Source organism: Hydra vulgaris, chromosome 11 (assembly GCF_038396675.1).
Source record: "Hydra vulgaris chromosome 11, alternate assembly HydraT2T_AEP".
NCBI lineage: Eukaryota > Metazoa > Cnidaria > Hydrozoa > Anthoathecata > Hydridae > Hydra > Hydra vulgaris.
The window spans coordinates 38241830-38269337 of record NC_088930.1 but is presented as its reverse complement, the minus strand read 5'-3'; the positions used below and the strand labels follow the sequence as shown (position 1 = coordinate 38269337).

Here is a 27508-nt window from a genome sequence, read left to right as displayed (position 1 = left end):
TTTTGTTAGTTGTAAAACTTACCAAACCAAATTTTATTATTTTAAGAAATTATGCAATATGAAATTCTTGGTATGCATGCAAGGATTTTTGAATAATTCAATACAACAGAAAATCAAATAAATTTAAAAGCAGCGTTTTAAATAAGCTCTATATTACTAAAGTTATAAAACTCTTTATTTACACGATTTAATAGAAAGCAACGAAATAAAAAAAGTTTCAGAGTTAAAAAAAGCAATTGCGCACAAAATGAAAAATTCTTCTCTTGAGCAGTTTAGAACACGTATTGAAAACAAATGCTTTTCATCAATTTTTTTATTTAGCAACCCTACGAGTTTAGCTTATATAAAAAATACTTTAGACAGATTTTTTTGTGACGATAAATTTTTAAAAATAAACTATTTGAAAATATAAGAAATATATTAAAGTCAAATAAAAAAAATAAAAATGTACGGTAGTATACTTTTTTTGTCTGAAAATATTTTAGGACTCAATAATATCTGTAGTAAAAAAACTGAGATCTAATAGTCTAAAATAATTAACTAAAGGCTACCATAGTTATCAGAAATAGCGTGATAACCGTCTGATGGGTCAGCCTCAGCACGAGTCCTACCTCTCACTCCTCGAATACGGTTATTGTCAGTTTGAAGTTGTTTTGTAATATTCTGATCTTTTTCAATCATAGTTTTAGTCTTTTGTCCTTGAGGTCGAAAGGTAGATGACTTATCAAGATTTGTATCAATTGTGTCCCTTAAACTTACTGAAGATTTTACATTGTTTGGTTTAGTGTTGAACGCTTGGAGTTCAAAAAGAATATTTGTAAGTTCTGAAGAAATAGTCGACATTCGATTAGAGTCTATCACAAAGCTTTCACGACAGGAAGCATCAGGACTATCACGACAAGAATTATCAGTGCTATCAGGAAATGCATCGCTACTTTCCTCGTCATTTTTCATTGTCATTTCGTAGTGCGGGGGTGCAACAGGAAAGTAAACAGGAATAACTTGGTTAGCAGCTCCACTTGAATGCTAAAGCACGACAAATATTTTAATTATAAACCGATTAATTTACACATACAAATATATAAATATTATTATATAACTTGTAACTTCAAGATTTCTTATAAAATTTTCTGTGCTGTACCCACTACTTTAAAAATTTCTATACCCACTATTGCACAAAATCACTTAAAACTCCTGCAAACGCAAAAAACTTTTACATCAAACCAAACTTTTTTTACAAATATAGGTAAATATGGGAGATTATTCAAAATACTTAAGAATGCATTTTTTGCCAATTATTTCATTAGTTTGCTTTACTAATTTGAAAAATGTATCTCGCGTCAAATATTTTAAGTCTATTTATATAAACTACAAGTACCAAGGATGCTACAGCAGGACAAAAAACCAGCGATTGGCATTTGAACATCAAGTCGTTAAATCTTTTTCAAAATGCTTTTCTTTAATTAATGTTTTGCTATAACATCTGGTATTCAATAACAAATAAACAACACTAAATTTCTGTCCAAAAGAACCTAAATCTTGTCAGAAAAACCCTAGCTTTTCCAGTATTCAACTAAATCTTTTAAAATTATAAGGAGGCTACTTCTGCATAGTTTGACATTATATAGTTAACCTAGTACTTTTAAATGCGTGCGTTTAATTATAAAAATATTTATCAGTTTTTCCAATTGAAGCTTCAACAGAATATATCGCTGATTAATAAAAGTTATTTAGTTATCTATAAAAATTAAGCTTCACTAATACTTTCAAACTTCTACTAATACTTCCAAACTTGTTTTAGTTAAAATAGCTTAGGTTTATGAAGTAATTGCAAGTTACCTCAAACCTAGTAATTAAATTTAGAAACAATACTTTATTTGGACTATATTCTATTCGACTAAAGTTAATTTATAAAATATGAAATTTTAAAACATAAAGAAAATAGTCTTCTAATTAAAGATCATTCATTAATATCTAAAGCAAATATTAAAAATTCTTTTGGTACTTTTCTCAGGATAGAATATATCAGTTATCAATCAGCAAGATAAAAAAAGTATTAAAAACAGTTATTAATTAAAAAATCTTATTAAAAATCTTTAAACCCCTATAGGGGTTGGGAAAACAACCCAAAGCTCATTATACTGTAATGTTTAGGTTGCTTGGACTTATAATTTTATTAGTTTGTAGGTTACAACTTACTTTCTCAATGGAAACAATGCTACTAGCTCTACTGTTTATATGCTGTAATGGCTTTTTATTTTTGTAACTACCGTCATTTGAATACTCATCAATTTCAAGATTTCTATGTTTTCGCCGGGGTAGAGAATTGGCATTTCTATTAAATGATTCGTACTTAATATTAGAATCAAAGGTGGAATGAGACAAACGAGCCAAATTTTCTTCATAAATAATTTCTGGTATATCATGGGATACTTGTGTGTTGAGTAAAGGTTTCATTTCATTACTTTGTCCTACACTAAATTAAAAAACAAATTTTTATATAACTTTAAAAACACAGACTAGAAATATTAAATTAAATATCAAATGTTTTATAAAAAAGTAACATTTAGAAATATTATAAAGCAAACATTAATAGTATATTATAAGGGACCTTAAAAAGGAAAAATATTTAGAGTATTTTACCTTATTTTAACAACTAGGTTAATTATGTACCAATAAAAAACCTATTTAAACAAGATGCACATAATAATCAACTTGTTGGCACTCATGATTGTGCAATATTTAAATAAGCTATGAAATATTTAAATGAAAAAAAACTGCATGGCGACGGCAAAAATTAAAGAAATTGCATAGCAACAGCAAAAATAAAAGAAAATGCATAGTTCAAACACCAATTCACCTTTGTACCCCATACATGTCTGCAAAAGAATTATCCCACTCAAGCTGCTCAGAAGAGCTTTCAATTGTGCGAGTGGCATGTGAAAGCCCTTGTGCAGAATCACTAGAAGGCAGATTTTTTGACAAAGGTTTTAAAAGACTTTTCCGTTGTTCCAATGGAGAGGAAGCTAATGTTTCTAAAGTACTTCCATGGTTACCAGATACAGTAGTCTAAAAAATTACAAAAAAAAGTGAATGCAAAAAAAAATTTAAAAAAAAATTATAAAAAAAATTATCTAATTGCGAACATACTACTACGGTATCTTTTGCAGAATGGCTTGTTCTTAGTTTGGGGCTTTTAATACCAGCTTTCTAATAATGAAAGTTTTAAAATGAAACAATCTGAAAATTATACAAAATACGGAATAAACATTTTGAAATAAAAACAATATTAACACTTCAATTTACAACAATCACCTTTCTATCAAAAAATCCATGATAGATTACTAGATAAATACCCTAAAAATTTACAAATTAGATCATTTAGTTAAAAATTCAAATAATTTTATAAAATACCATTTCAAAATATTTTCAAAAAGCTTTTCAATTAATGTCTTTGCTTTTATTTAATTTAAAAATCAAAGCAAAAAAATACCTCTATAATAGCAATGATACCAAAAATATGATGGTATAATGTATTTGAATTAAAATGCAAAAACATTGTCACACCTCCCAACAGCAAAACATGAATGAGTAGAAGAACTTTTGAAAAGTGGAGTGCACGCCTGTTATACAATTTAAGTTAATAAAATTTGGGAATAAATTAAAAATCATGATTTTAAATTAAGGAACTATTTAAATCTAGTATCAGCTTTTTGAAACATTGACAAACCTGGTATGAATGACAACAAAAGGGTTTAGAAGTTCTTTATTTCGACGAATTGAAACATAAATCACTAAATGCATCACTAAGGTAGCCTAAAATATTATTTAAATAATTATTTTAGAAAAAGGTTATTAACCACTGTGGGCTTAAAGTAAGTCGAATGCTTTTTTTTTAATTTTATTTTATTGAATTGTACTAAAAATAAAAACTCAAACTAGTATATTTTAAAAATATTTAATCACAATTGATTCATTATTTTAAATGTACCAATATAAGAATTAAAGAAGGCATTCCAACTGCTATGCCAATCAATTCGAAAGAAAATCTATGCAGAGTACACCTGAAATTTATAAAGTTTGAAAAAAAGTGTTGATACAAAAAGTAAAAAAAAAATCTATACAGGATAGCTTAATTTTAAAAAGTTACCGTAATTGCAGATTAAACTTGTTAAAGTAAACTAAAACTACACTTATTGTAAGAAGCACAATTGGTATACCTAATAAAAAGAAAAACTTTTTTCAAGTTCAATGAAAAACAGAAACTACAATTTATTCATATTTACTTTTAAGTGCTAAAGAAACTATAACAAAGCAATTTTATTAGTGACTTGTTAAAAAGTACTTTCAAAAATCCACTGTTTTAAATGGAAAAGTTGCTGTTACAAGTTTTTAACAGCAACTTTTCCATTTGCATGGAAAACTTTTTAAAAAGAAAGTACAACAACTCTGCATATATATATATATATATATATATATATATATATATATATATATATATATATATATATATATATATATATATATATATATATATATATATATTTATATATATATATACATATATATATATATATATATATATATAGATTGGGGTTGTCCATAAATTACGCCACGCTTTAGGTAGGTAGGTGGGTGGGGGGTGGGGTTTGCCATTTTGTGACAACTTATTTTTTTTATGTTTCAAATCTAGAAAAGACTTTCTTTCAATTAAAAGAGTATCTGACCGAACCAAAACCCTCAGTTGATGAATCTACATGTTGATTGTAAAATCAACTACGCCTAAATCTTACTTAGTTGATGTGTATACTTTGTTAACGGAGTAGTTACAGCCTGTTAACGGACTGTTACGGCTGGCTAACAGTCTATGTGCGAATTCCTAGAACCCTTGGTTTACTCGCCTGAAGTAGAATCTACTTGGCCATGCTAACATAGTAGGTTGCAAGAAAACTTCATTTATAAAATAATACTTTTGCATGTATAATATATTATAATGTATTATTATGTATCATATATTATACATTAAACAGACTGAAAAGTACTAATTGATTAACTCAAAGAAGCTCAGAAAATTATAGACATTAATATATTTAAAATCGTTTTGTATTTTGTAAAATTTTGTACCCCCCCCCCTTAAAGTTATGTTTAGGGGGAAGGGGGGGGGGTACAAAGTTTTACAAAATACAAAACCTTATTTACTAATGCTATACAGGTAATTTTTTTAAATAAATTAAAATTAAAAAATTTTTCCTAAACAATTTTTTAATTTTATTAATTTAATTTTTTTAATTTGCATTTCTTTTTAGTATCGTATCATGTCGTTAATTTGAAATATTATTTTAAACAATTTATTTAAGTAATGATTAGCCACAAAAATAGTAATTACCAAAAATAACTTGAATAATTTGTAATAAACAAAACATACCTAATTTTTTTTGGAAAGATTTTCTGGGATGAAATTTAAATTTTACCAAAATTATTAAAAAATACTGGTAATTTTATGTTATGATAAGATGTTACATTAACTAACGCAATGAAAAAATATATATAAATCCTTACCCCATCCACAAAAATAAAATAAAATAAGATGTCTTCCTCCTTTATCAATTGCAATTCTTGTGGAAAAGTAGAGCTGAATGGATTCTGCAAAAATCCATCCAAAGAAACCAACTCCCATAATTTGCATTGTACCCAGAAGGGAGAAACAAAAATACTATTCAAAAAAATTAAAAATCTTTAAATGTAAAGTGGTCACACAAAATTTGTGAAGGTAATTACTTCAATATCAATATTTTAAAAATTATAATAAATTATTTATCAGTAAATTTACTATTCATAAATATAAATGATAAAACTGAAATACTGCATAAGCAAATAACTTTGACATTAAAAGTGTAGGTATTTTTTCAGTTAAAACTTTTAACTTAAGTCCAGGTTATTTCAGAAAACTTTTAATTGAAAGAATATCTACACTTGTAACTATTCTTTTAACTAAAACTAAAAAAAACGAAGACTAATTAATATTTTAAGGAAATTCAATAACAAGTTGTAAAAATCGCTTCGTGTCATTATAGCAAATTATTAGTGGCTTTTAAAAAGCTTCACTGTGCAATTATTTTAGTGCTAACCTTCTAACTCTTGAAAGAAATACAGTAAATAATTTTTACATTACTTTTAATATTCTATGGTTGCAGTTTTAGTAGTCATTAATTAGCACAACTTGTCAAAATCTTAATAATATTATCTAACCTTAGAAGTTTAAGATTTGGGATTTGTATGATTTTATACTTGTTTATATTTATATTAAAGCATGACATATACCATTTAATTTTAATAGTAAACTTTTCAAAATTTTAATGAATATTTGTAATTTAATTTACTACAACTTGAATAACTCACAGAATTTAGTGCTTGGGGAACAAGCTGAAGATATGACATTATAATGCCTCCAGAGAATGCGACAATACTGAGTATTAAAACCAAGTTTAAATTACAAATGATAGTTTGTCGTGAAGACTTCCAGTAACTACAAAAATATAAAAAAAAAATACTAATGGCAAATGATAAATATTTTAAATAATTTATTCAAAAAAAAAAATTTACTTCAATTTATAATTTATTTAATGTAATATATTTTATTAAAACAATGTTACAAAGTATGTATATACAAAGAAAGTATAATGTAGGCAAAAAAAAACAGTTTTTTTTTTTAATTAAAAACCCAAATTTTAAAGACTAAGAATTAATAAAAAAAAAAACATTGACTGACACAAGGAGGCAAGTGCAGTAAAGTACACAAAGGGTTTAAGGTTGCCATGGATATAGTCATAAATAACTATTAAAGTTTCACAAAATCAATCAAATTCAATTTGGTTTTTATGTTAAATTCTTTAATTAAAAAAATGGTTCTGTATTGGGGAAGATAGGGTTTATGAGCCATAATAAAAGCAACTTATTTGATTGCATATAAGAATTGAAGGATTGTGGGTAAGAATTAAAGGAGGTTGTAAATTTTTCTAGTGATAGTAACACAATAAAAATACATTAGTAAAAACCTTCATATCATATTTAAAGCTTGTACACGAAATAAATGTGAAAGTAGAAAAACAACTAAAAAAAAGTACTCCTCAACTTTTATTTTGAACCGCATAATAATTTTAATACAATAATATAAATCAAACATTAAAAAAAAATTAATTATTCCTGTGGGAATCTAATAAAATTTCAAGCTTTTGCTTTAGTGGTACCCATAAGCTTGCATACAGAATAAAAATCAAACATATTTGATACTTTTTTAAATGATATTTTAATATCTTTAATGTTTCTGCAAAGCTTTTTTGTTTTTTTCATTTTTCTTTTAATAATAGCCCAGTACTTTTCAATAACTCTCAATTCTGGGCAGTTTGGGATTTTCTGTTTTAGGCACAAATTAAACATTATTCTTTTTATACCATTCCATAGCTAGTTTACAATAATGAATTGAAGCTAAATCAGGCCAGAACACAGGTCTGTTATTGTGTGATTTAATGAGAAGTAAAATCGTTTTTGTAAACATTCTTTAACATATATTTGACCAGAAAGTGTTGACTGAGAAATAAAAGGTGCTGATTTTTTACCACAATAGCTTGCCAAATCAAAGCTTTTTTAGTTAACTTGTCATGTTTTGTGTATTTAAATTTCTTATCTGCTTTTCCTCTACATTTGGCAATATAATAAATAGCACCAGGAATTTGTTGATGAACCTACTTGATATAAGTTTCATCGTCTTCAATGATGCAGAAATTTTTAGAAATAAAATTGTCATACAACTTTCTTCTGCGGGTTCTTGCACTTTTTTGTTGAGTTTCAGAACGGTTGGGCACTTTGTGCTTTGAAAGAATGAAAACCATGTTTGTTTCTAACTTTTGCAACAAAACTATGAGAAAATCCATATATTTTTGCGCATTCCCTTAGTGAAAGGCTAGGGTTATTTTTAAAACAGTTAACCAGTTTTCTAACTAGTTTTATATGTTTAAAACCTTCCTTTCTTCCACCACCAAATTTGCATTTGATTGATTTTTTTTGAGAAAAATGATGAATAACACAATTAACAGTGTATGGATGTATTTGCAACGATTTTGCTATCGAATTGTAGCTACTATTAGGATTTTGTAAATATTTGTGCATGATTTTTTCTCTTACGCCTTCTTCTTTTGTCATTTTTAAAACTAATTTCAAGTTAAATCCAAAAACTAACATACTTTTTTGAAACCACAACATGTTGCAAACAAAATACAAAACAATTAAAAAGATTTTAATACAACCACTGAAAAAAAATGACATGCTTATTCTTTCACATTTATTTCGTGTACACGCTTTAAATTAAAAAATAGCATAATAGAAACCTATTCAAACCATACAAGTGTGGAAACTAGATTTAAAAAAATATTTGATTAACACTGGTTTGCAAATTTAAGTCTACAACAGTAAATAAAATGACTTCCCAGTCATTTAACCTACTGCTGTAACTATGACAACACAAGTGTTAATGTGTAATAAGTGTTAGCATCAGTCCCAAAGTACATGATACTATGTTATAAAAAACTTTTATTTTGAAAAAAATAAATACAAAAACCAACCTTGAGCAACAAATGTGAGAAACACATATCAAAAAAGCTAACAGAAGTAAACACAAAACACCAATTGCAGCTGTCAGAGTGAATTTTAAATTTACAACTCTGTTTTCAGAGTACTAATAAAAAACATATTACAAAATACATATCGTAATAAAATACCTAATTTATAAAATACTATATAATATATTAAAGACTATATTTTAAAGTTCATTTTAAAGTTCTAAATAACTATTTAATAAAAATAAAATCAAGACAACTGCAACAAAAAAGCAAAACAAAGTTACCGGTAATGCTTGTGGTACTATGACTGCAAAATTCGTAAGATGTAAGCATTCACAAATTATTTCTAATTTTGAAGAAGCATTAGACGCTTTGCAATTGTCACTTGCCCATCCTCCACTATAAGGTCTAAAAATAAGGAAACTTAATAAAAACATATTTCAAAAGGCAACTTTAATCAGTAATGATGCAAAAATTTTACAAACCTTTGAAAGTCCCAATATGAACATTGTATTCCATTACCAACTACCTAAGATCAGACAAAAATAGTTGATATTTAAACGCTACAAACACAATATAATGAATCAATAATTTAAAAATATAAAGAATTTTAAAAAGTTTACTTTTAAAAAAAAAAATAAACAGAACAAAAATTTGTGTACCTGATTTAGTTTAAATCTGATTTCAAGTGGTTCTACTAATGCTTTAGATAAGTGAGAAAAAGAAAATGAGAAAACTTGAGAACCAATCATAGGACTAAAATAAACAAACAAAAAAAACTCAATTACAACAGAACCAAACACTGTGCTCTCCAGAGACTGCCAGGGTAAATTTTGGTTTACTCTAACTTTTTTGTTTAATTATTAATATTGGGTTTAGGTAAGTGTTTTAAAACAATTTTTAAAATCTAAACTAACTTTTAAACATATTTTTTTTGTAAAAATAGTTTTTACCTAAAATAACATATGGAGGGGGTAATTAGGGAGGGCAGGGATTTTTTTTTAAACTAATAGGGTATTACACCTCTAGAACAAGCGCTGAGCGCTGTCTCCTGCCTGCATATACACCAAGCCCAAACTGACTATGCTAAAGAAAAGGAACAAGATGACATACTAAAATATGAACTTTCCAGCTAATACTTAATTGGTAGTTAAACTTTTCCAGAAGATGAAGCTGCAGATTTTCGAAAGCTTTTTTAAAATCTAAAACTGATTCAGCAATAGATTCTCCAATAAAGATGCTAAAACCTTTTGTTTGAATAATTGAAAACTTTCTAAGACAGCTAACTACAGATTGGAGAAATATCATATTTGGTAATATAGAGGCTGCACTTAGAAGGAACTTCTAAATTATCTAATTTATCTAAAAGTCTCTGTGAATTATTACTATCCAAACCAGTTCGGTGGTAAGATTATAAGTTATAAGATTATATAGTTCGACTTTAGCCACGAATCAAAATCAGGCTACAGTGTATATAATATATTTACAAACATAGAAGTAATACCAATAAGAATGTGTAACTCTGGTGGAGGAATGAGATGGTCTACTAAAGTTTCTAGAGGTTCATCAAGATACACAATTCTAGGAGAAATACAGTTTTTAAATTCCATCATGTGATTTTTTTTTCATCCATCTTTAATGAACTTGTTGTAGTTGATATCAATTGAACCTTTCTTTTTTTTTTCGCTCTCAAGAGTACTTTTCCCTTCACACCAGAGACATGCATACTTGCCGCTGTGACTGCTTAAACCAAATAAAAAGTTACCACATTTTAGATCAAATGCTATTGCATATATGACATCACTCAGAGCTAGTGGTTTCAATAGTGTGCTAAGATTACCATTATGATCTGAAACATCTTCAACTAAAGCCAAAACCAATAATCTTTTTACACCGGAATCATCAAGACTTTCTGAAGTTGTATGTTTACATAGTGGATTAAAAATATTTACAACACATTTAAGAAAAAGCTGTCCACCATCAATGGAATTCCTAGTAATAGTGCAATAAGGATTCAAACCTCTTTCATTATTCATACGAAGAATTAAATCAAAAGTATCTTTTACAAATACCAAACTGCGACTTACCTCTTTATCTCCTAAAATGAATGATTTAGTTTTGAAAGCATAAAAATCTGAAAATATGTTATGCAGCTCCTCTATCTGAGTTGATATATTAGGTTCTAACATTTTCTTCCCTAAGTTTTGTCCCATATGTTTACAAAGTAGCTTAGTCTTTCTTTTATTCAGGTTTAGAGATTAGAGATTTCCAATATAGTTTATAGAGATAAGTTTTTAACGGATACACTGCTACATTTATTATCATGTGTGCCAATAACAACAAGAAGGTTGTTTCCAAAGGTTTTTAAAGAAAGATTTAATATTGTCTCTTTTCATTTTTTTTATTTTGAGAATCCCAGAAGCAACTTGCTCACTGGATACATTTCCAAATTTTTCAGCCAACATAATTAGGTTTTTCACAGCTACTCTTACACCAAAAGTGAGAAATTCCTTTGCTTAAATTTTTACCAAAATTTAAAGTAGGAAAAACTCTGATATTACTATATTTGTAAAACATAAAAATAACACACTAATATTTAATAAGTCTACCATAGACTATGCATTGACTAGCATAGACTCTGAGCTAAATTTAAATTTTGTTTTTTTTTAAACAATAATTGAAGAAATAGTTTATTAACTAAAATATTATATGAGTTATACAATATTATAAATTTGTTTAAGGAAATTTATTGTAGAAATGCAAGAAGGAAATATCTTTTAAATAATTTTATCAACAATATCTTGATTATTTGTTATGATCTGTTCAGATATTTCACTAATATCAGATGATCTTCTGTAGCCGTATTCTCATCTCTCCGTTAAACTTAACAGAGTGTTAGTCAAAAATTTCTTTTAAATTACATTCATAAAAAATTTATTTAAAATTATAATTTTTTAAACATAAATGTTTTATTTTGGTATAAGTTTTGTTTTAACGAATTTATATAAATTTTCATCATTTCTTTACTTAGAAATATTGTAATGAAATTTCAGACAAAAGCTCCGTTAAGCTTAACGGAGAGATGAGAATACGGCCGCTGAGTTTTTGTCTGTTAATTTGAGATATTTTCTCAATCCAATCATATAACTTTGATGTTTCACCCCTGTTCAATGCATATAATTTGTTTTGCAAGAATTACAAATGTTTTTTGGACAACACTCTTTTTTCTACATCATATTCTCTCTAAAATAAGTTTTGAATATGAAGTTGTACTATATGAAGTTGTACTGCGGGAGTTACTTTAATACGTTTATATGATCCTTTTCCAAAGGAAACAAAGCAACATGCACAAATTAGACATTTTTCGTTGGCCATCTTGACAAAAAATATAAATTTTATATAATCGCTTTTAACCGTAATAATAATTATTTTTATCTGTATTGCAACATTTTGTACCAATTTGAATAGATGATGTAATCATAAAATGACACAATTTATTTTAGAAATTTTAATTAAATCTAAAATTTCTATGTTTAAAAGTTAGTTTAGATTTTAAAAATTATTCTAAAATACTTTATTTAACCCAATAATAGTAAATAAACAAAAAAATTTAGAGTAAACCAAAATTTACCCTGGTAGTCTCAGGAGAGCACAGTGCAAACCATCATGCAAGTAAATTATTTTTATAAACAATAACTCAAGTTCTACCTTAAAACATTTTCAACTTTAACTTTTGGTAACAACTTGTCCAGGTACTTATAAATAATAGCTACACTTATAGAACCTGTCATAAAAATAAAAACAAATTTAAGAAATCCAATATAATTTTTCAATAACCTTATTACTATTTTTTATGCATTTTTCAAAATATCTCAACATACTTATGCAATAATCTATAAAATATGACAACTTACTTTCTATCACTGGATAATTGGTGTTTGGTACTTTGACATAAACACCAACACTATCTTTGATCATAGAAAGTTTAAAAGCTTTGTCTTTATAGTAAGTTGTCACAGGTTGAATATTGATGTCTGTTAAAAAAAGACAAGCCATTTTGTAATCATGCAAAACACAAAAGCTTCCAAAACACAAATATATAAATAAAAAATCAAATGCTCGCTAAACATATGGCACAAATATTAAGAAACTTTCTCACAAAAGATGTATATAAAACATAAAACCTTAGAAACCACCTCAGAGATAACATCAAACTTATTTAAAAATCATTTAAAAATAAATTTTGCTATTACTTACCTAAATTTTCAAATGTAATACCATATAAATCAGTTAATTGATTCTTTTGAATTGGACGTACTTTATTTAAAATATATTCTTCTGTGTATTTCATTAAAAGAATACTTCCATTTTTTTGCTAAAAAGAGTTTTTTTATTTAATTGAAATAAGAATATTACTTGAAAATTTAAGTCCAGGTTATTTCAGATATAGAGGGCTATGAAAAATACACCTTATTTTATATTAAAGGTGTAGTAAAATTTTATAGTTTTTTTTATAGTAAACATTTAAATTCCAAATATATACTTTGTTTATTTCTGCCCATTCTGTTTTAAGGTCGAGAGTCAGCACGGAACTGACACTTGCAGCAAATATCTAAAATAAAATACTCTATAAATTATGTTTAAATACCAGACTTTCAGAGCCAAGCAGAATGCAAAGCCTGGCTATCTAAAGAAAGTTGTAGCTGAAGTCTGTAAAAAACTAAAAAAATAATTTAGAAACTCTAATAAGTTTATACCTGAATACAATTAACAGATTTATCTTTTTGATTTTCATTAAATATAACTTCGTTGCTCAATTGAACAGCTAAATGTAAGGACTCTATTAAGCGAGACACTGCATCAAGTCTCCAATTGTAATAGGGTAACTTAGATATAATTCCAAAATTTTTTCTAAGTGCCTGCAGGTAACTTACTTCATCGATAATAGAATTTTTGTATTTGGCCATCTGAAATTATTTTAAATTTTTATTTTATTTATTTTTCTATACTACTTTTATATAAATACATTTGTAGAAAGATAAATCTAAATGTTTGAATTCACATTAAATTTGTAGAAAAAAAAAACACTTTTAAATTTGCAATTTAAAAGAAATAAAAGAATAAAAGTACCAAGTTATCCAACCAAAAAAAACTCTGAGGTGCAGGTGTTGTTATTACTTTATCATTGGTTACAATTTTTTCATGCTCACATTTCAAATTAACCATAAAAAGACCTTCATTGCATTGACATTGATATGAACCAAAGTTGTTAACACATTGAGCATTTACATCACAAATAGCATTTTTATTAATAGAATTATCATCATTATATAATTTTTCCCCCTCACATTCATTAATATCTAAAAAAACAAATATACAATAACTCTTAAAATCAATTCATTATTTATACTTAGTACATTATTGTACATTAGTTACATAATAATAATAATTATCTACCATCACACAATGGAATTGTTTCATTCCAAGAACCAGATTCTAAACAAGATAAGTGACTGCTCCCATTTATTTTAAAACCATCTTTACATTTGATAAAAGCAACTTCATTTTCAACAAAAACATGTTTTTCTATGATGTAATTTTCATTTTCAATCATGTCAAGAGAGCATGCAGCTAATAAAAATATAAAACATACATGTTATACTATGAGGGAACTTCCAAAAATTTTATAAACTCTTTTTAGATGTCTCCGCGCTATTGCCCTTGCCAGTTTCATATAACTAATTCATAAATACAACTCTGCTGGAATTGTTTGTTTGTTTTTTTTGTTCAAAAAAATATAGTTTATAATACAATTTAGTTATATAAAACTAATATATGAAATGTCTTGAAAACCTAAAATGTCCCTTAATCTTTTAAGTAAGGTTCTTTTGTCTCAATAATAATATGATTGTGAAAACAGTAATGAATTTGCTATAAATTGATAAAAAAAACTGGTTGGTTAATGGTTAATGGAAAAACTAGTGTCAAAAAACTGGTTGGTTAATGGTTAATTAATATTTGGTTATGGAATGGTTAATGAATAATAATAATATAAAAAACAACTTATTTTCATTTGTTTAGGAAAAATGTTCTATTATTTTCCAAATAAACTCAGTTTTATGAAGAGAAAAAAAAATCATAAAAAAATAAACAAACCTTGAATTTGAAGTTCAAAAATTCCTCTATCAATTCCAACAACATTCTTTGCTTCACATATATATGTTCCAGCATCTTCTTTTTTTGATTTTAAAAAGATTAATCTTTCTTTATTACTGATAGGAATTTCTTCAGTATTACCAAACAGCTTATACCACTGAATAATAGGCGTTGGATCACCAATAGCATTACAAATAATCTCAATAGACTGACCAACCAATATATCTGACTTAACCGCAGAAAGTGTTATTTTGGGAACACCTAATTAAAAATAAGTTTTTTATGAACTTTAAAAAAATAAAATAAAACTAAAATAAAAAAAAACTAGTAATTTATTTGACTATTAAATTTAACTCAACTTACTGTAAATATATAGTTCAGCAGAAACATTAGTAATTAATCCTGGACTAGTTGATACACATATAAAGTTTCCTTCGTCTGCATCTTGTGCATTCAGTACAAGAAGACTATTATTTTGCAAAACATTATAATGATCGTTCAAAACAATTTGCTCAGGTTTATTAGAATTTAGACTGTGAAAATACCAAGATGTTAAAGGTGGAGGTATACCTTCTGATTGACAATCAAATAAAACAGAATGTCCATGCAATGATATTTGAGAAGTTGGTACATAAGTAAACTTTTGTGTCACTAAAAATAACATTAAAGTTTACAATTGCACAATGAAAACTTAAAAAATGGTTTGATACATAATATTTCCAACACATTTTTTATCCACTTAAATTTAATTAAATCTATTGATAAAATATTTTTAGCCATATATGCCCAGCATATATGGCTAAACATAAAGGTCTATGGTAAACATAATATATTTAACGGTTTTTATTTATAAATACTAAAAAAATAATATCATTAAAAATTTAAAAAAAAAAAAAAAACTTAAAATACTTTTTTAATTATAAAGTTTTATGCTCAAAAAAAAATCTGATATATTGATGTATAACTTATATTTTAAAATGTATATATACATATGTGCACCAGTGTAAATACACATCTTTGCATACTTAGCCTGGCATGAAATGTCGATGATGACATCATATTAAATAGCCATCTAGGAGTTTTAGAACATTCATCAACTAAGGATTTAAGTTTGGGCATCTAATATCTAGATATGAAGGACTTTAATTATAGCCAAAAAACATTTTTTTTAAATTCTTTTTATGAAAAAATTGGATTTAAATTTTATATATATACACATGTGTGTGTAAAAAATAATCTTAAAAAGTACATACCTATAACATTTACTTTTGAAGAAACATTTGTTGACATGCCAGGGCTATAAGCAACACAATAATAATTTCCTGAATCTTTTCTAGTTACATTTTTAATAACTAAACTGCCATTTGGAAAAACTTGGTTATTTTCATTGCTAATTATTGTTCCTTGATTAATATCAAACATACTATTAAAAACCCACAAGTGATGTGGCATAGGTACACCAGTTACATTGCAATCAAGTATATGATCAGAACCATACAAAATATTAGCATCAGTTGGTTTGACTAAAAATTCTTGAGTAACTGCAAAAAATTATTAAAAACTTTAAACAATAATTTAAAAATAAAAAATTATTAATGAGGATTTCTATTTTTGTAAATTTTAAATGACTTATAAATGTACCATAAACATCAAGTTCAGCCGAAACATTTCTAATCAATCTTGGACTTTTAGAGACACAGATATATTCTCCTTTGTCGTCATAAGTTAGATTGCGAACTGTCAAACTATTTTGATCAGAAATAAAATATTTATAACTATTTTTGATTTCATTAGTCTTGCCATTTAATTTATAGTACCATGATACAAGAGGTTTAGGTTGACCTTCAGAAACACATTCAAAAAAAACATTATGACTGTATAAGGCTTTTTGCGATTCTGGAACCTTTATAAAACTTTGAGTCGCTAAAAAAAGTAACAAAAATACAAAATAGCAAAAACATATAAAAACACTTCATAAATAACATAAATTAAAATCTTCAGATTATTTAAAAATTTAAAATCTTTTATATAAAAGATGAATTAAAAAGAAAAAAAATTCTTCTTAAATGTGAGCTAGTTTAAATTTTTTTTTTAATTTAGTTAAAAAATTTTTTCATTTTTATTTCAGAACTTCGCAAACTTTTAACTATAATCTTTACAAATAAATTCCAAAAATAAAAAGTTGAGTAGATACAACCAGAAGGTACAAAAAAAATTCCCTTCACAGAGGAGCAAGTTGAGTAGATACAACCAAGAGGTACAAAAATAAATTCCCTTCACAGAGAAGCAAGTTGAGTAGATACAACCAGGAGGTAAAAAAACAATTTCAAAACTTCTCACACAAAAGATAAGTACTTTAACCACTGTGTCACTATCACATTATTTTATTAACGATTATGTTGTGAAAGCAAAGATTACTTTTCCAAACATTTATTAAAATTATATCGCTGTATATATCGGTTATTAAAAAATAATCGCTGCGATTTAACTTGCATAATTAAAAAAAAAGTTTAATTTGTGTGGTAATTTTGTGCAAATTTGTGACAGCTGTTTATTTAAAATTTAATTTTAATTTAAAAAAAAAATGTTTAGAAAGGAAACCAAAGAAACAATTAATTTTATTTTTAAATATTTTAAAGGTAAATATATTTTTTAAATCAAAATTATATGTTTTTTAAATCTAAATTAAATTATATATTTCTTTTATCAGAATAAAATTATATATTTTTATTAAAAAATAAAAATAAATTTTTACTTTTAATTGGGTTTTTTTAATTGATAAATAGTTCTTATATCTAACATAATTGTCATTCAAACTTTAGTAACAAATATTTTTACATATATGTCATTCAAAAGTTAATGTGCTTTTTTAAAAATTAATTACTTCTTTTATCTTACCGCTTATAGAATAATTTAAAAGTTAAAAAAAGATAAAAAGTCACTTAACCAAAATTGCTTACCGCTTACGTAAAATTGCTTAAAGCGTACATAAATCGTTTTATGCATAACGCTTTAAAACAAGGCCTGCAGTACTATAGAATATCGCTTGCATAAAATGAAAAAGACTTCAAAACTCAGTGGAAACCACACAAATTGAATATTAGTCAGCTAGTTCAGCAAATGGACACTATCATGATCCTATTGTCTTTGCACAACTCATCTATCTAGCTTGACAACAAGATCATTGACAATGGTGGTATATATATTGTTGAAAATATGTTAACTAAAAACAAATTTTTTTTCCAAAAAAAATTATAATTACTTTTTAGCCAATGGTAATTTAAGACATTAAATACAAAAAGTAATGATGTAAGTTATATTTGTTTAAGTGTAGTTTATTAGTATAAAACAAATGTTTTAAGAAATAAATAGTATAAGTTTAAATAAGTATAAGTTTTTTAAAACAAGGGAATTTTTTAAATAATATATTGAAATTTTATCGACAATCTTTTTTTAAACAATATTGTTTAATTTAAAGATATTTTATAAATATTTCATAAAGATAAAGACTTGAAATGATTTTAATGTGGTATCAAATTAAAATATGCCACTAACATAACTTAATTTTTAACGATGTAAATATATTGAGTAAAGCTACATTTACTTGCTTTACGCAATAAAATATCACAACAAGGCCTGTATTGGGTCCTAATCTTCTGCATTACAAGCATTAAAGAACTTGATTAACATAGGGTAAATCATCAATATCCCAGCAACACAATTTAAAAGAGTCCATGTAACATATTTTGCAATCCAAATAAACTTTTTCTACTTTTACAGCATTATCAATATCTGTATTATATATTTCTTCTTCAAATGTAGCACTTAATACTGATGAAAAAACAGAGTCTTTTTTATTTAACAAACTTCTTAAACCTTAAACTGAAACATTTTTCTTATTTTAGCCGCTTTAGTACTATTAAATTTTACAGAAATATGATGTCAGATGTATAACCTAAAAACTTTTTGTGAATCCATTTTCAGATATTTGTTAGTGTAGTTATGCCACAATTATCTCTTAACTATTAACAGTAGTATGTCATTTGTCAAAATCCAAGTTTGGACACTGAATTGTATCTTATCTTTTGCTATTGCATGAGCAATACCAATAAAGATTACTGCTCTGTTTAAATAAAAAAGAATTTTTAACAACAGTTAAAAATTCTTTTTTATTCAGTTTAGTGTTTTCTGCATCTTCACTGCTTTATCACACTTTTCTGTTTTATCAATATTTTTTGTAACAGTAGTTTTTTGTATTAGTTGCTTTTCCATGAAGCTTTCCAATATCAAACAATGTTCTTATTTGTAAAAATAAAATTTTGCATTCTCTACCTCAATTTATCACCATTCTATATATTCTTTATTTTTATTCTATATTATTATTTATAAATTATACCATTAATTTTCTATCTTTATAAATCTCTTATTTGCCCATGTATAAAATATTGTTTTCATATTTGGGTTGGTTCTTCTAATTCATATATCAAATAAGAATTGGTTGGGACAGAAACAATCTAGTTATACAACATTTATTACAGAAAAATAAAATTTTCTTTAACACAAATACACACATAAAAAGTAGCAAAATGGATATACCATACACATCCAATGTTGCAAACACAGTTGCTTCAAGGCGTGGACTTGATGACTTACAGGTATAGTTTCCTTCGTCCACAATACTAACTGATTTTATAAATAGTGTACCATTTTGAAATATATTTATTCTGTCATCTGACACAACAGCAGAGCTTGTATCTTCATTCATTAAAAACCATGAAACCTTAGGTTCTGGATATCCTTGAGAAATACAGTCAAAGTACATAGAGTTACCATAAAGAACTCTTTGACTTGAAGGTTTTGTATGAAACCATTGAATAGCTTTAAAAAAAAGATTAAAAATTGAGATAAAAACATGAATTAAACAATAAAAATAAAATAAATAAAGAACAAATTAGTAAATTGTTGAACAGATACTAACGTTGAACAAATACATCAAAAGTTTTTGTAGCAAATCCCTCAAAGTTCCAAGCTTCACACACATATAAGCCACCATCCTCCCATGTGATATTTTCAAATTCAAAAAAGCTAATTCTTGTAGTAGACATAAGATCATGTTTAACAACATTGGTATTAGGTTGTATGTTACGCCATCTGTAAATCGAAATAGGATCAGAATAAGCTTCACAAGTTAGTTTGACATCAGTGAACATTTTAATGTTTAACATGACTGATACTTCATTAAACCGGGGCGAAATAGCAGAAGTACCTGAATATAATATTTTCAATTCATATAAAGGAAAATCTTTTGAATTTAAACTTAATCTTATGTGAATTTAAAAAAGCTATGTTATAATTATTTATTAACATTGATATTGCATATTTTATTAATAGTTTCACTACATGATTAAATTCTTTATAATTTATCATTATTACTTTTTTATATATCAATAAAGATTTATCTGCATAAGAGGTATCATTAATAACATGTATATATACATACAAACAAACAAATAAACAAACAAACATACATACATATATACATACATATTAGTTATATATTATTATAATACAGATTAGTTTATAATTTAGTTGCCTATTTATTACCGTAAGCAACAATAACAGCTTTACATACTCTTGGAATTCTACTTAAAGACTTATTGAATTGCCAAAGTCAATTTTATGCTACTCACTAATAAGTTTTTTCCACATCTTTTACATCATTAGACATTAGTTTTTGACATTTCTTTTAATTCATCTCTACAGAAGAGAGATCTTGTGACTGGGAAGCCAACCATTCTATTTAATACTTGATTATTCTCTAACTCACTCGAATAACTTATAAAATGTTTTGAAGAATATGTTTTGAATTTAACCTTGGGGTTGTTTTCTTCTAAAAAAAAATGAATGGCTTCCCATTAATCCAATATTCCGAAGGTGTTGGATTAATGGGAAGCCATTAATCCAACACCTTTGGAATGTTGGATCAGTTTATTTGGACAATTATAAATGAATGGCATTAAATTTATAATTGTCCAAACAAACTACTTTTGTCATTACTTTCTCTGCTTTTACAGAGAATGTGACCTGTGGCATTCTGACCAAAACATCCCCACACCTTAATACTACATCCACAATGTTTCACAGTTGATAATGCACACTGTTTTATCATACATTCAATTACTTTTCTTTGGACAAACAATCTTCCCTTGAAACCACAGATTCAAAACTTTGACATGTTGGTCCATGTTTCCAGTTATCAATGGTCCTCTTTTTATGTAGCTTTGCTCACTTTAGGTTTTTTATTATTCTTATGATTTTTATCAAAGAATTTTAATTAAAATACTTTTATATAAATTATATAATAATGCAAAATTAAACATTAAAAAATTATTAAATTAAAGCATTTTTTTTTTAATGATTGTCATTTTTATTTTCAGTGGGTTACAAAGAATTTATAAACCAATTTTTCTAGCCCTTTTGCTTGCAAATTCATCAATTATATCATTGTAATCAATTGTTCTGGAGGTTGCATTTTCTACCAACAATATTGCTAATCCTGAAAGTCTTTCCTATAACATTGTAGACCATAGATAAATTTTAAATAACTTCAGTTTTGAAAATGATCATTCACAATAAGCAGCAGGAATGGGTATTGTTAAAATCTTTGATATACAATACATACATTTGAATATAATTCTTCAAAATTCTTTTCTAGAATGAATTCCAAATTCTCCATATAAGTATTTATTTCATAAAATATATCTTAAAATAGAAAGTTTATTTTTAAATTCCACCTCTCTGACCTTATAAATGTTTGAATATATTTGTACATTTTCTATTGAATTCATTTGTATTCATAGTTTTTAACTTTTTGTTATCATAAAGAAACAAAAGAAAACTTAATTTAAAGAACTAGTAGTATTGCTTTATTCTTCAGGTAACATTTATTAATCATTTCATTAAATACTTACTAAAAAAAGAAACAATGGAATCAAAATTATTATGATTTTAAAAGAATGTTGATCAGTTAATAAATAAACAATAAATAATAAATATAATAATAAACTATAAATACTGAACTTTTTTATAGAAATCTTCTACAATTTGGCAACACAGAATCCAGCGAAATTGTGCAGTGATCAGCACAGCCTAGAGGGCAGAGCTTTTTTGCTGTTATACAGTTCGGTTACATTAGTGACAATTGTATCAAGAATGTTACACCCATGTGTGGAAAACAAGTTGACTAAGCAAATTAGAAATAAGAAAATTTTAATACTTTCATTCAGGTTCCCACACAGTATAAGTCTCTCAAATTTACCAAGATTTTGATCGATAAGAGCTTGTAACAATTTTAAAGTTTTTAGATGAGTAGAGTTAATGCCCCAATAGGAGTGATAAACTGCAATAAGATTTAGGTTATTAGAACTGTTAAAAGATTATTAGAACTGTTAGAATGCAAAAAACACAGCAAACTTTGCTATTTGAGAAAAAAAGGGACAAAAAAGTTATAACAAATACAGCTATTGCGATATTGTATTTTATCTTAGTTTGTTATAGTTCATTTCCAAATCCATTCATTCTTTTCACTGCGTTATATTTATGTGACTTTTTTGTTTGTTTATGTTTTAACATTCAAATTTTCTTAACAACTTATAATATTCACAAATCACTAAACTTATTTTCATATAATTCTCAAGTGTGCAAATAAAAATATTTATCATAACTTAAAGAAAACCCAAACAGTTGTTATTTGTTACTTACCCAATTAGCTGTTGTTTGTAATTTAAACCTTATTAAATGACAAATAACAAATCGAGTTTAAATTTAAGATTTATTTAAATACTAAACTTTTAAAAAACATTAAAATAGCATAAAAAAGTAGTATTACCATTGTTAGTTAACCTCAATCTACTAAATCCCCCTGATTCACATTTAAGCCAAATAGCATTTAAGAACCTATTTTGTACATTGCCAAAAATTTTCGCACAATTACCATTTAAATCTTTGATTAAAAACATGTCATGACTTTCAACTGTTTGAAACATCAAATTTGTTGTTGCACAGTTAGAAGTAAGAATGAAAGTTGACTCTGAATTGATACTCAAACATAAACCTAATAATAAAAAAAAAAATTCACATAACCATACCTTTTTTTGTTAATTAATGGTAGAAGAAAGTGCTGCACTATTGGTAGGATAATTTCCAAAACTAGTGTATTGGATGGTCTAGAAAAAAAGGCTCATTGACCATGTAGCTATTGTTTCTAAAACATTTAATAGGATACATAAAACCCCTATCTTAACAAAAAGATCTATTCCCTATTGCCCTATTCTTAAAACTTCTTATTGGTTCTCACAAGCAACTTTTTAAATTCTTTTTAAATGAAATTGGGTTTGGGAGACCACTTCAAATCTGAATTATGCTATGTGACCCTAAATGCTAAATAAAAATTTTTAATAATTATAATTTATATTGAAAAAAAAAATTACTCAAGATTTTATTGCTTAGAAAATGACATTTTTAACTAAAAATAAAAAAGGTTTTTTGATTATAATCAAAAGATTTTTCAACATTTTTTTATTTCTTGACTTGCGTCAGGTCTTCAGTTGACGTTCTTGTTTCACTGAAAAAGTTTTGGGCACTCAATTTTCCTGCAACTAACCATTGTTCAAAAATATTAACAAAATGTTTTTTCTAAAATAACCACTAATTTGTAGTTTTGACAAGTAACCACTGAATTTTATCAACAACAAAAAAAAAAAGGAAATAATATTTTGTGATTGTACTTGTGTATAAATCAAATGTATTGAAGCAACTGGAATTTGTCTCACTCTATATAGGTGGCTTTCTTGGTAATATGTGGTATAACAATAACACATATTAGAAAGTAACAACACATATTAAACATAGTAATAACATATAATAATAACACATATTACACATAACAATAACACATATTAAACATAGTAATAACGCATATTACACATAGTAATAACACATATTACACATAATAATAACACGTACTACACATAATAATAACACATATTAAACAAAGTAATAACATATATTACACATAGTAATAACACGTATTACACATAATAATAACACATATTACACATAATAAAAACACAATTAACTAAAAACAGTTGTGAGGTAAAGTGAATAAAAACATTCATTTAAAAAAATGGCTTTATTTTGCTTTTTTGCAAAAGTATGCATATACTTTTGGTGTCTCAATAAAAAAAAATTTCTCTCCCATAATGCAAAAGTAAAAAAGCAATCTTTGTGTGTTCTTTTTGAGAGCTTAGGAGTACCACAGGAATAATATAAATAAGAAACACTAGGGTCAGCATAATCCCTGCTGAAACATGTGTAATCTTATTTCAATTGTTAAGATAAATTAAAGTAAATAAACTCACTCTTGAAAATTAAAAACAAACCCTCACTCACTAAAACTATAAAATTAAAATTCATCAACAAATTATCCCTGACCCCAAACCCTATCCCCATTCAATTTTCATCAAATCCAAAATGGGGCTTCCTAATTAACTAATCTCAGTGTAGTATAGTAGTGATTCACACATGCACATAAAAGTTTTTGCACTTTATTTTTAATTCAATTGCAATTGATTTACTCTTTGCTGCTAGATTTTTTTTTTAAAGCTGTCATTTTTCAGGACTAGTAGGCCATTTTTTGGGGTTAGTTGGCAATCTTTTAAGAACACATGGCTAGATGGCTTTTATTATTTACTATGGAAAAATATTTTTTTAACTCTTTTTTTTTTTTTTTAATTTAGCAAAAATATTGAAAAAGTTGTATTTTACATAAAAATAAATAAATTTTTATTGAGGATTGTTTTAACTGGAAAAAAAGTGGGCTAATGTCTGGGCCTAATAAGCAAACAATTATTTGTTACCAGCTCATAGGAATAATAAATTTTTGCTTAAAATACTTCTCAAAATAAAACTTTTAAAATTCTATAATTTTTGCACTAAATAATACGTTTTTATAGCTTGGGTCTTTTTGGATATTTTGTTTGATCATAAAGTATTTTTTGGATATTGTTTGGTCACAAAGTATTTTTTGGATATTCTGTTTGGTCACAAAGTATTTTTTTAAATATTCAACACTTAAATACAATAATGATATGATAATTAAATATTGATAAATATGATATGATAATTAAATATGTTAAATATGATTGCCAAATACTTTTGAACTGCAGTTTGATATTTTCAAAAAAAATCACTTAAAAGTCACAAAGTTTAAAAACTAAAACTGCAGCCAACTAGCTCAGGTCTCTCCTATAAATTTTAGTAAATTGAAAATACATTAAACATAATTTAAAATTATAAAGATAAACACCTGATTTTGTATGCTGCACTTTATCGTTGCTAAAAGTAAACATGTATCTATCGCCAGCACAATTTGAATTCATTTTCAATAAATGTTCTTCTTTATTACCAATAATGTCTGAATATATGCACTGCTTGTCTGTATTTTGGATTAAGTATGAAGAAAAAACTAAAAAAGGAAAATTAAAAATTTTAGATTTTGCTAATGTATCGAGAAAAAACTTTAATACAGTCAGATTATTATTAACAATAAAACTATTATATAATATAACAAGAAAACTATTTTAAGTTTTACTGTTAATTCACTGTATACCATTTAAACAACCATACAGTTCAACTCTCATGCATAATTTATGCTCTGACATATCATCATTCCAAGTAGATGGGTTCACTCTAACAAACCTAGCTTGAATAGTAGGTAAAAACCAGTGTGTCACCACAGAGTTTGAATTAATGTTTCCTTCTAAAATCTAAATATGAATAACAGCATCATTGTTTCTTTAATATATATATATATATTTATATATATAATATATATATATATTTATATATATATCTATCTATATATATATATATATATATATATATATATATATTATTCCTTCAAGTCGTGTTATTCAGAAAATAATTCTTATGATCATCTGATCAGTCACTGATAAAAAAAAATTATTTTAAATTAAATAATTTTTTATGAAAATTTAAAATCATCTTACTTCAAAATTATTCCAATTTTATTACAAATGTAATCAAGTGGAAAAAAAAAATATTAACAAAGATAGTCCAGTTTAGCTACAATGTTTAAAAATTTTTTTTCTAAATCTAACAACTTAATAAATAACCACATAACATAACCTTTAATAATCACATAACATAACCTTCAATAATAACACAACATAATTAAAGCTTTAATAATTGAAGACATAAGTGGATGAAGGCGTTATGTCGCAAAAATACAAAATTCCACTTTTTAAATTTTATATTAATATTCACAATTAAATATTACATACACAAATACACAAAAAACATAAAAATTGGTTACTATATCCCTCCATAAATATTAACATATCTTTGCTATATAAAAATATCTAGAACAATATGTGTTCAAAACTTTAACTCCTAATATCTCAGTTCCATATTGGTGTAACACAACACCTTCATCCACTTATGTCTTCAACTACAACACATAAGATTTAATAGGCATAGAACACGAGCTTTAATAGACACAAACATAAACTTTATAAAAAGTCCTACAGATCAAAAAATCTTTATGTAAAATACAAACATAAGTTTTAGTAAATAAAATGTATAAAAGTAAAAGAAAAATAACTTTAAAAAAAGTTCAAAACCTTTATAAAAAAAAAAGTAACCTTATCTTCACCAAATTCTTTATAGACTTGATATTCTTCATCATCTTTGGAGTAAAACAACTTGTAGGACGTTATCCAATTAGACCTATCTGGATGACCTTGTGTTGAAATCCCTGTGACTACAGTTAACTAAAAAAAAGTTTTAATATTGCTTTTAAATTATTACTCTTCAACAAAAATATTTAAATATGATTAATTTTAAATTGTTATATTAACAAATAATAATTGTATCTAATATATATTTAAGATAAAATAACTAAAATTAATTAATTATAAAATTTTACTAAAAAAAAAAGTTAAAAAAATATATGCTTGTTCAATATAATATATATATTTTTTATTTATTTTCCTATAATAATGGTTACCTTAACAAGATCAATTTGAAGATATGATAAGACATCGTTACTACCACTACACCATCCATTTGGTGAATTTAAACGTGCATAGTATGGTGAAAATGATTGTCCTGCGTTTGATGAAGCAGTAATATGTTCGTTTAATATCTTGTTGCTCTGCATGCCAATAGGACGTGTGCAAGCTGAAACATAATTTAGAATTTATTACAAAACGTAATAAATGTTAAAAAATGAAAAGATAATGTTTCAAAAATGTTACTCTTCAACAAATCACCTAAAAAGGGTTGCCTGTCGCTATCTATAAAATCAAGTTCCAAAAAAGTTTTTATATCACATTTTCCACATTGAGTGTTACATTCATTTAACATGATAATTTGCTTTGAACTCTACAAACAATAAGAACAAATGTTAAAATACAATTGATTAAACATATAAGCAAAATAAAAATTTAGATTGTTATTTTAGATTTAGGTTTGTACTTAAAAAAGGTTAATAAAAATGGAAGCTTAAAACTGCAGTTTGAAATAAAAATTATAAAATTGCAATAAGAATAACTTTCAAGAAATACATCCACTAAAAATTTGAGCTTAGGCGAGCAATATCTATGTATAAAAAAAATTATATAAAAGAATAAAAGAAAATATCTTCATTACTTTGT

General features: G+C 25.8%; 1 protein-coding gene across 5 annotated transcripts in view; it reads right to left on the bottom strand.

Annotated features, from left to right (window-relative positions):
- Nucleotides 1-298: 298 nt before the first annotated feature.
- LOC100201272 (uncharacterized) overlaps nucleotides 299-27508 on the bottom strand; it is a 39430-nt gene continuing 12220 nt past the window's right edge. For all 5 annotated transcript variants that reach the window (XM_065810996.1, XM_065810998.1, XM_065810997.1 and 2 more), the window contains 34 exons: nucleotides 27125-27236; nucleotides 26860-27032; nucleotides 26495-26623; nucleotides 25441-25597; nucleotides 25138-25296; nucleotides 22660-22884; nucleotides 19750-20037; nucleotides 19368-19649; nucleotides 16413-16694; nucleotides 16025-16312; nucleotides 15135-15422; nucleotides 14772-15032; nucleotides 14073-14246; nucleotides 13746-13975; nucleotides 13373-13582; nucleotides 13159-13227; nucleotides 12873-12990; nucleotides 12530-12649; nucleotides 12324-12399; nucleotides 9278-9371; nucleotides 9101-9144; nucleotides 8900-9023; nucleotides 8619-8731; nucleotides 6400-6526; nucleotides 5560-5713; nucleotides 4151-4220; nucleotides 3992-4064; nucleotides 3731-3816; nucleotides 3494-3623; nucleotides 3316-3357; nucleotides 3151-3210; nucleotides 2861-3069; nucleotides 2200-2476; nucleotides 299-1026 (listed from right to left, as the gene is read on the bottom strand). In XM_065810996.1, coding sequence (XP_065667068.1) covers nucleotides 541-1026; nucleotides 2200-2476; nucleotides 2861-3069; nucleotides 3151-3210; nucleotides 3316-3357; nucleotides 3494-3623; nucleotides 3731-3816; nucleotides 3992-4064; nucleotides 4151-4220; nucleotides 5560-5713; nucleotides 6400-6526; nucleotides 8619-8731; nucleotides 8900-9023; nucleotides 9101-9144; nucleotides 9278-9371; nucleotides 12324-12399; nucleotides 12530-12649; nucleotides 12873-12990; nucleotides 13159-13227; nucleotides 13373-13582; nucleotides 13746-13975; nucleotides 14073-14246; nucleotides 14772-15032; nucleotides 15135-15422; nucleotides 16025-16312; nucleotides 16413-16694; nucleotides 19368-19649; nucleotides 19750-20037; nucleotides 22660-22884; nucleotides 25138-25296; nucleotides 25441-25597; nucleotides 26495-26623; nucleotides 26860-27032; nucleotides 27125-27236 — 5730 coding nt within the window. In that variant the 3' untranslated portion in view covers nucleotides 299-540. The remainder of the gene's footprint in view (nucleotides 1027-2199; nucleotides 2477-2860; nucleotides 3070-3150; nucleotides 3211-3315; nucleotides 3358-3493; nucleotides 3624-3730; nucleotides 3817-3991; nucleotides 4065-4150; nucleotides 4221-5559; nucleotides 5714-6399; nucleotides 6527-8618; nucleotides 8732-8899; nucleotides 9024-9100; nucleotides 9145-9277; nucleotides 9372-12323; nucleotides 12400-12529; nucleotides 12650-12872; nucleotides 12991-13158; nucleotides 13228-13372; nucleotides 13583-13745; nucleotides 13976-14072; nucleotides 14247-14771; nucleotides 15033-15134; nucleotides 15423-16024; nucleotides 16313-16412; nucleotides 16695-19367; nucleotides 19650-19749; nucleotides 20038-22659; nucleotides 22885-25137; nucleotides 25297-25440; nucleotides 25598-26494; nucleotides 26624-26859; nucleotides 27033-27124; nucleotides 27237-27508) is intronic.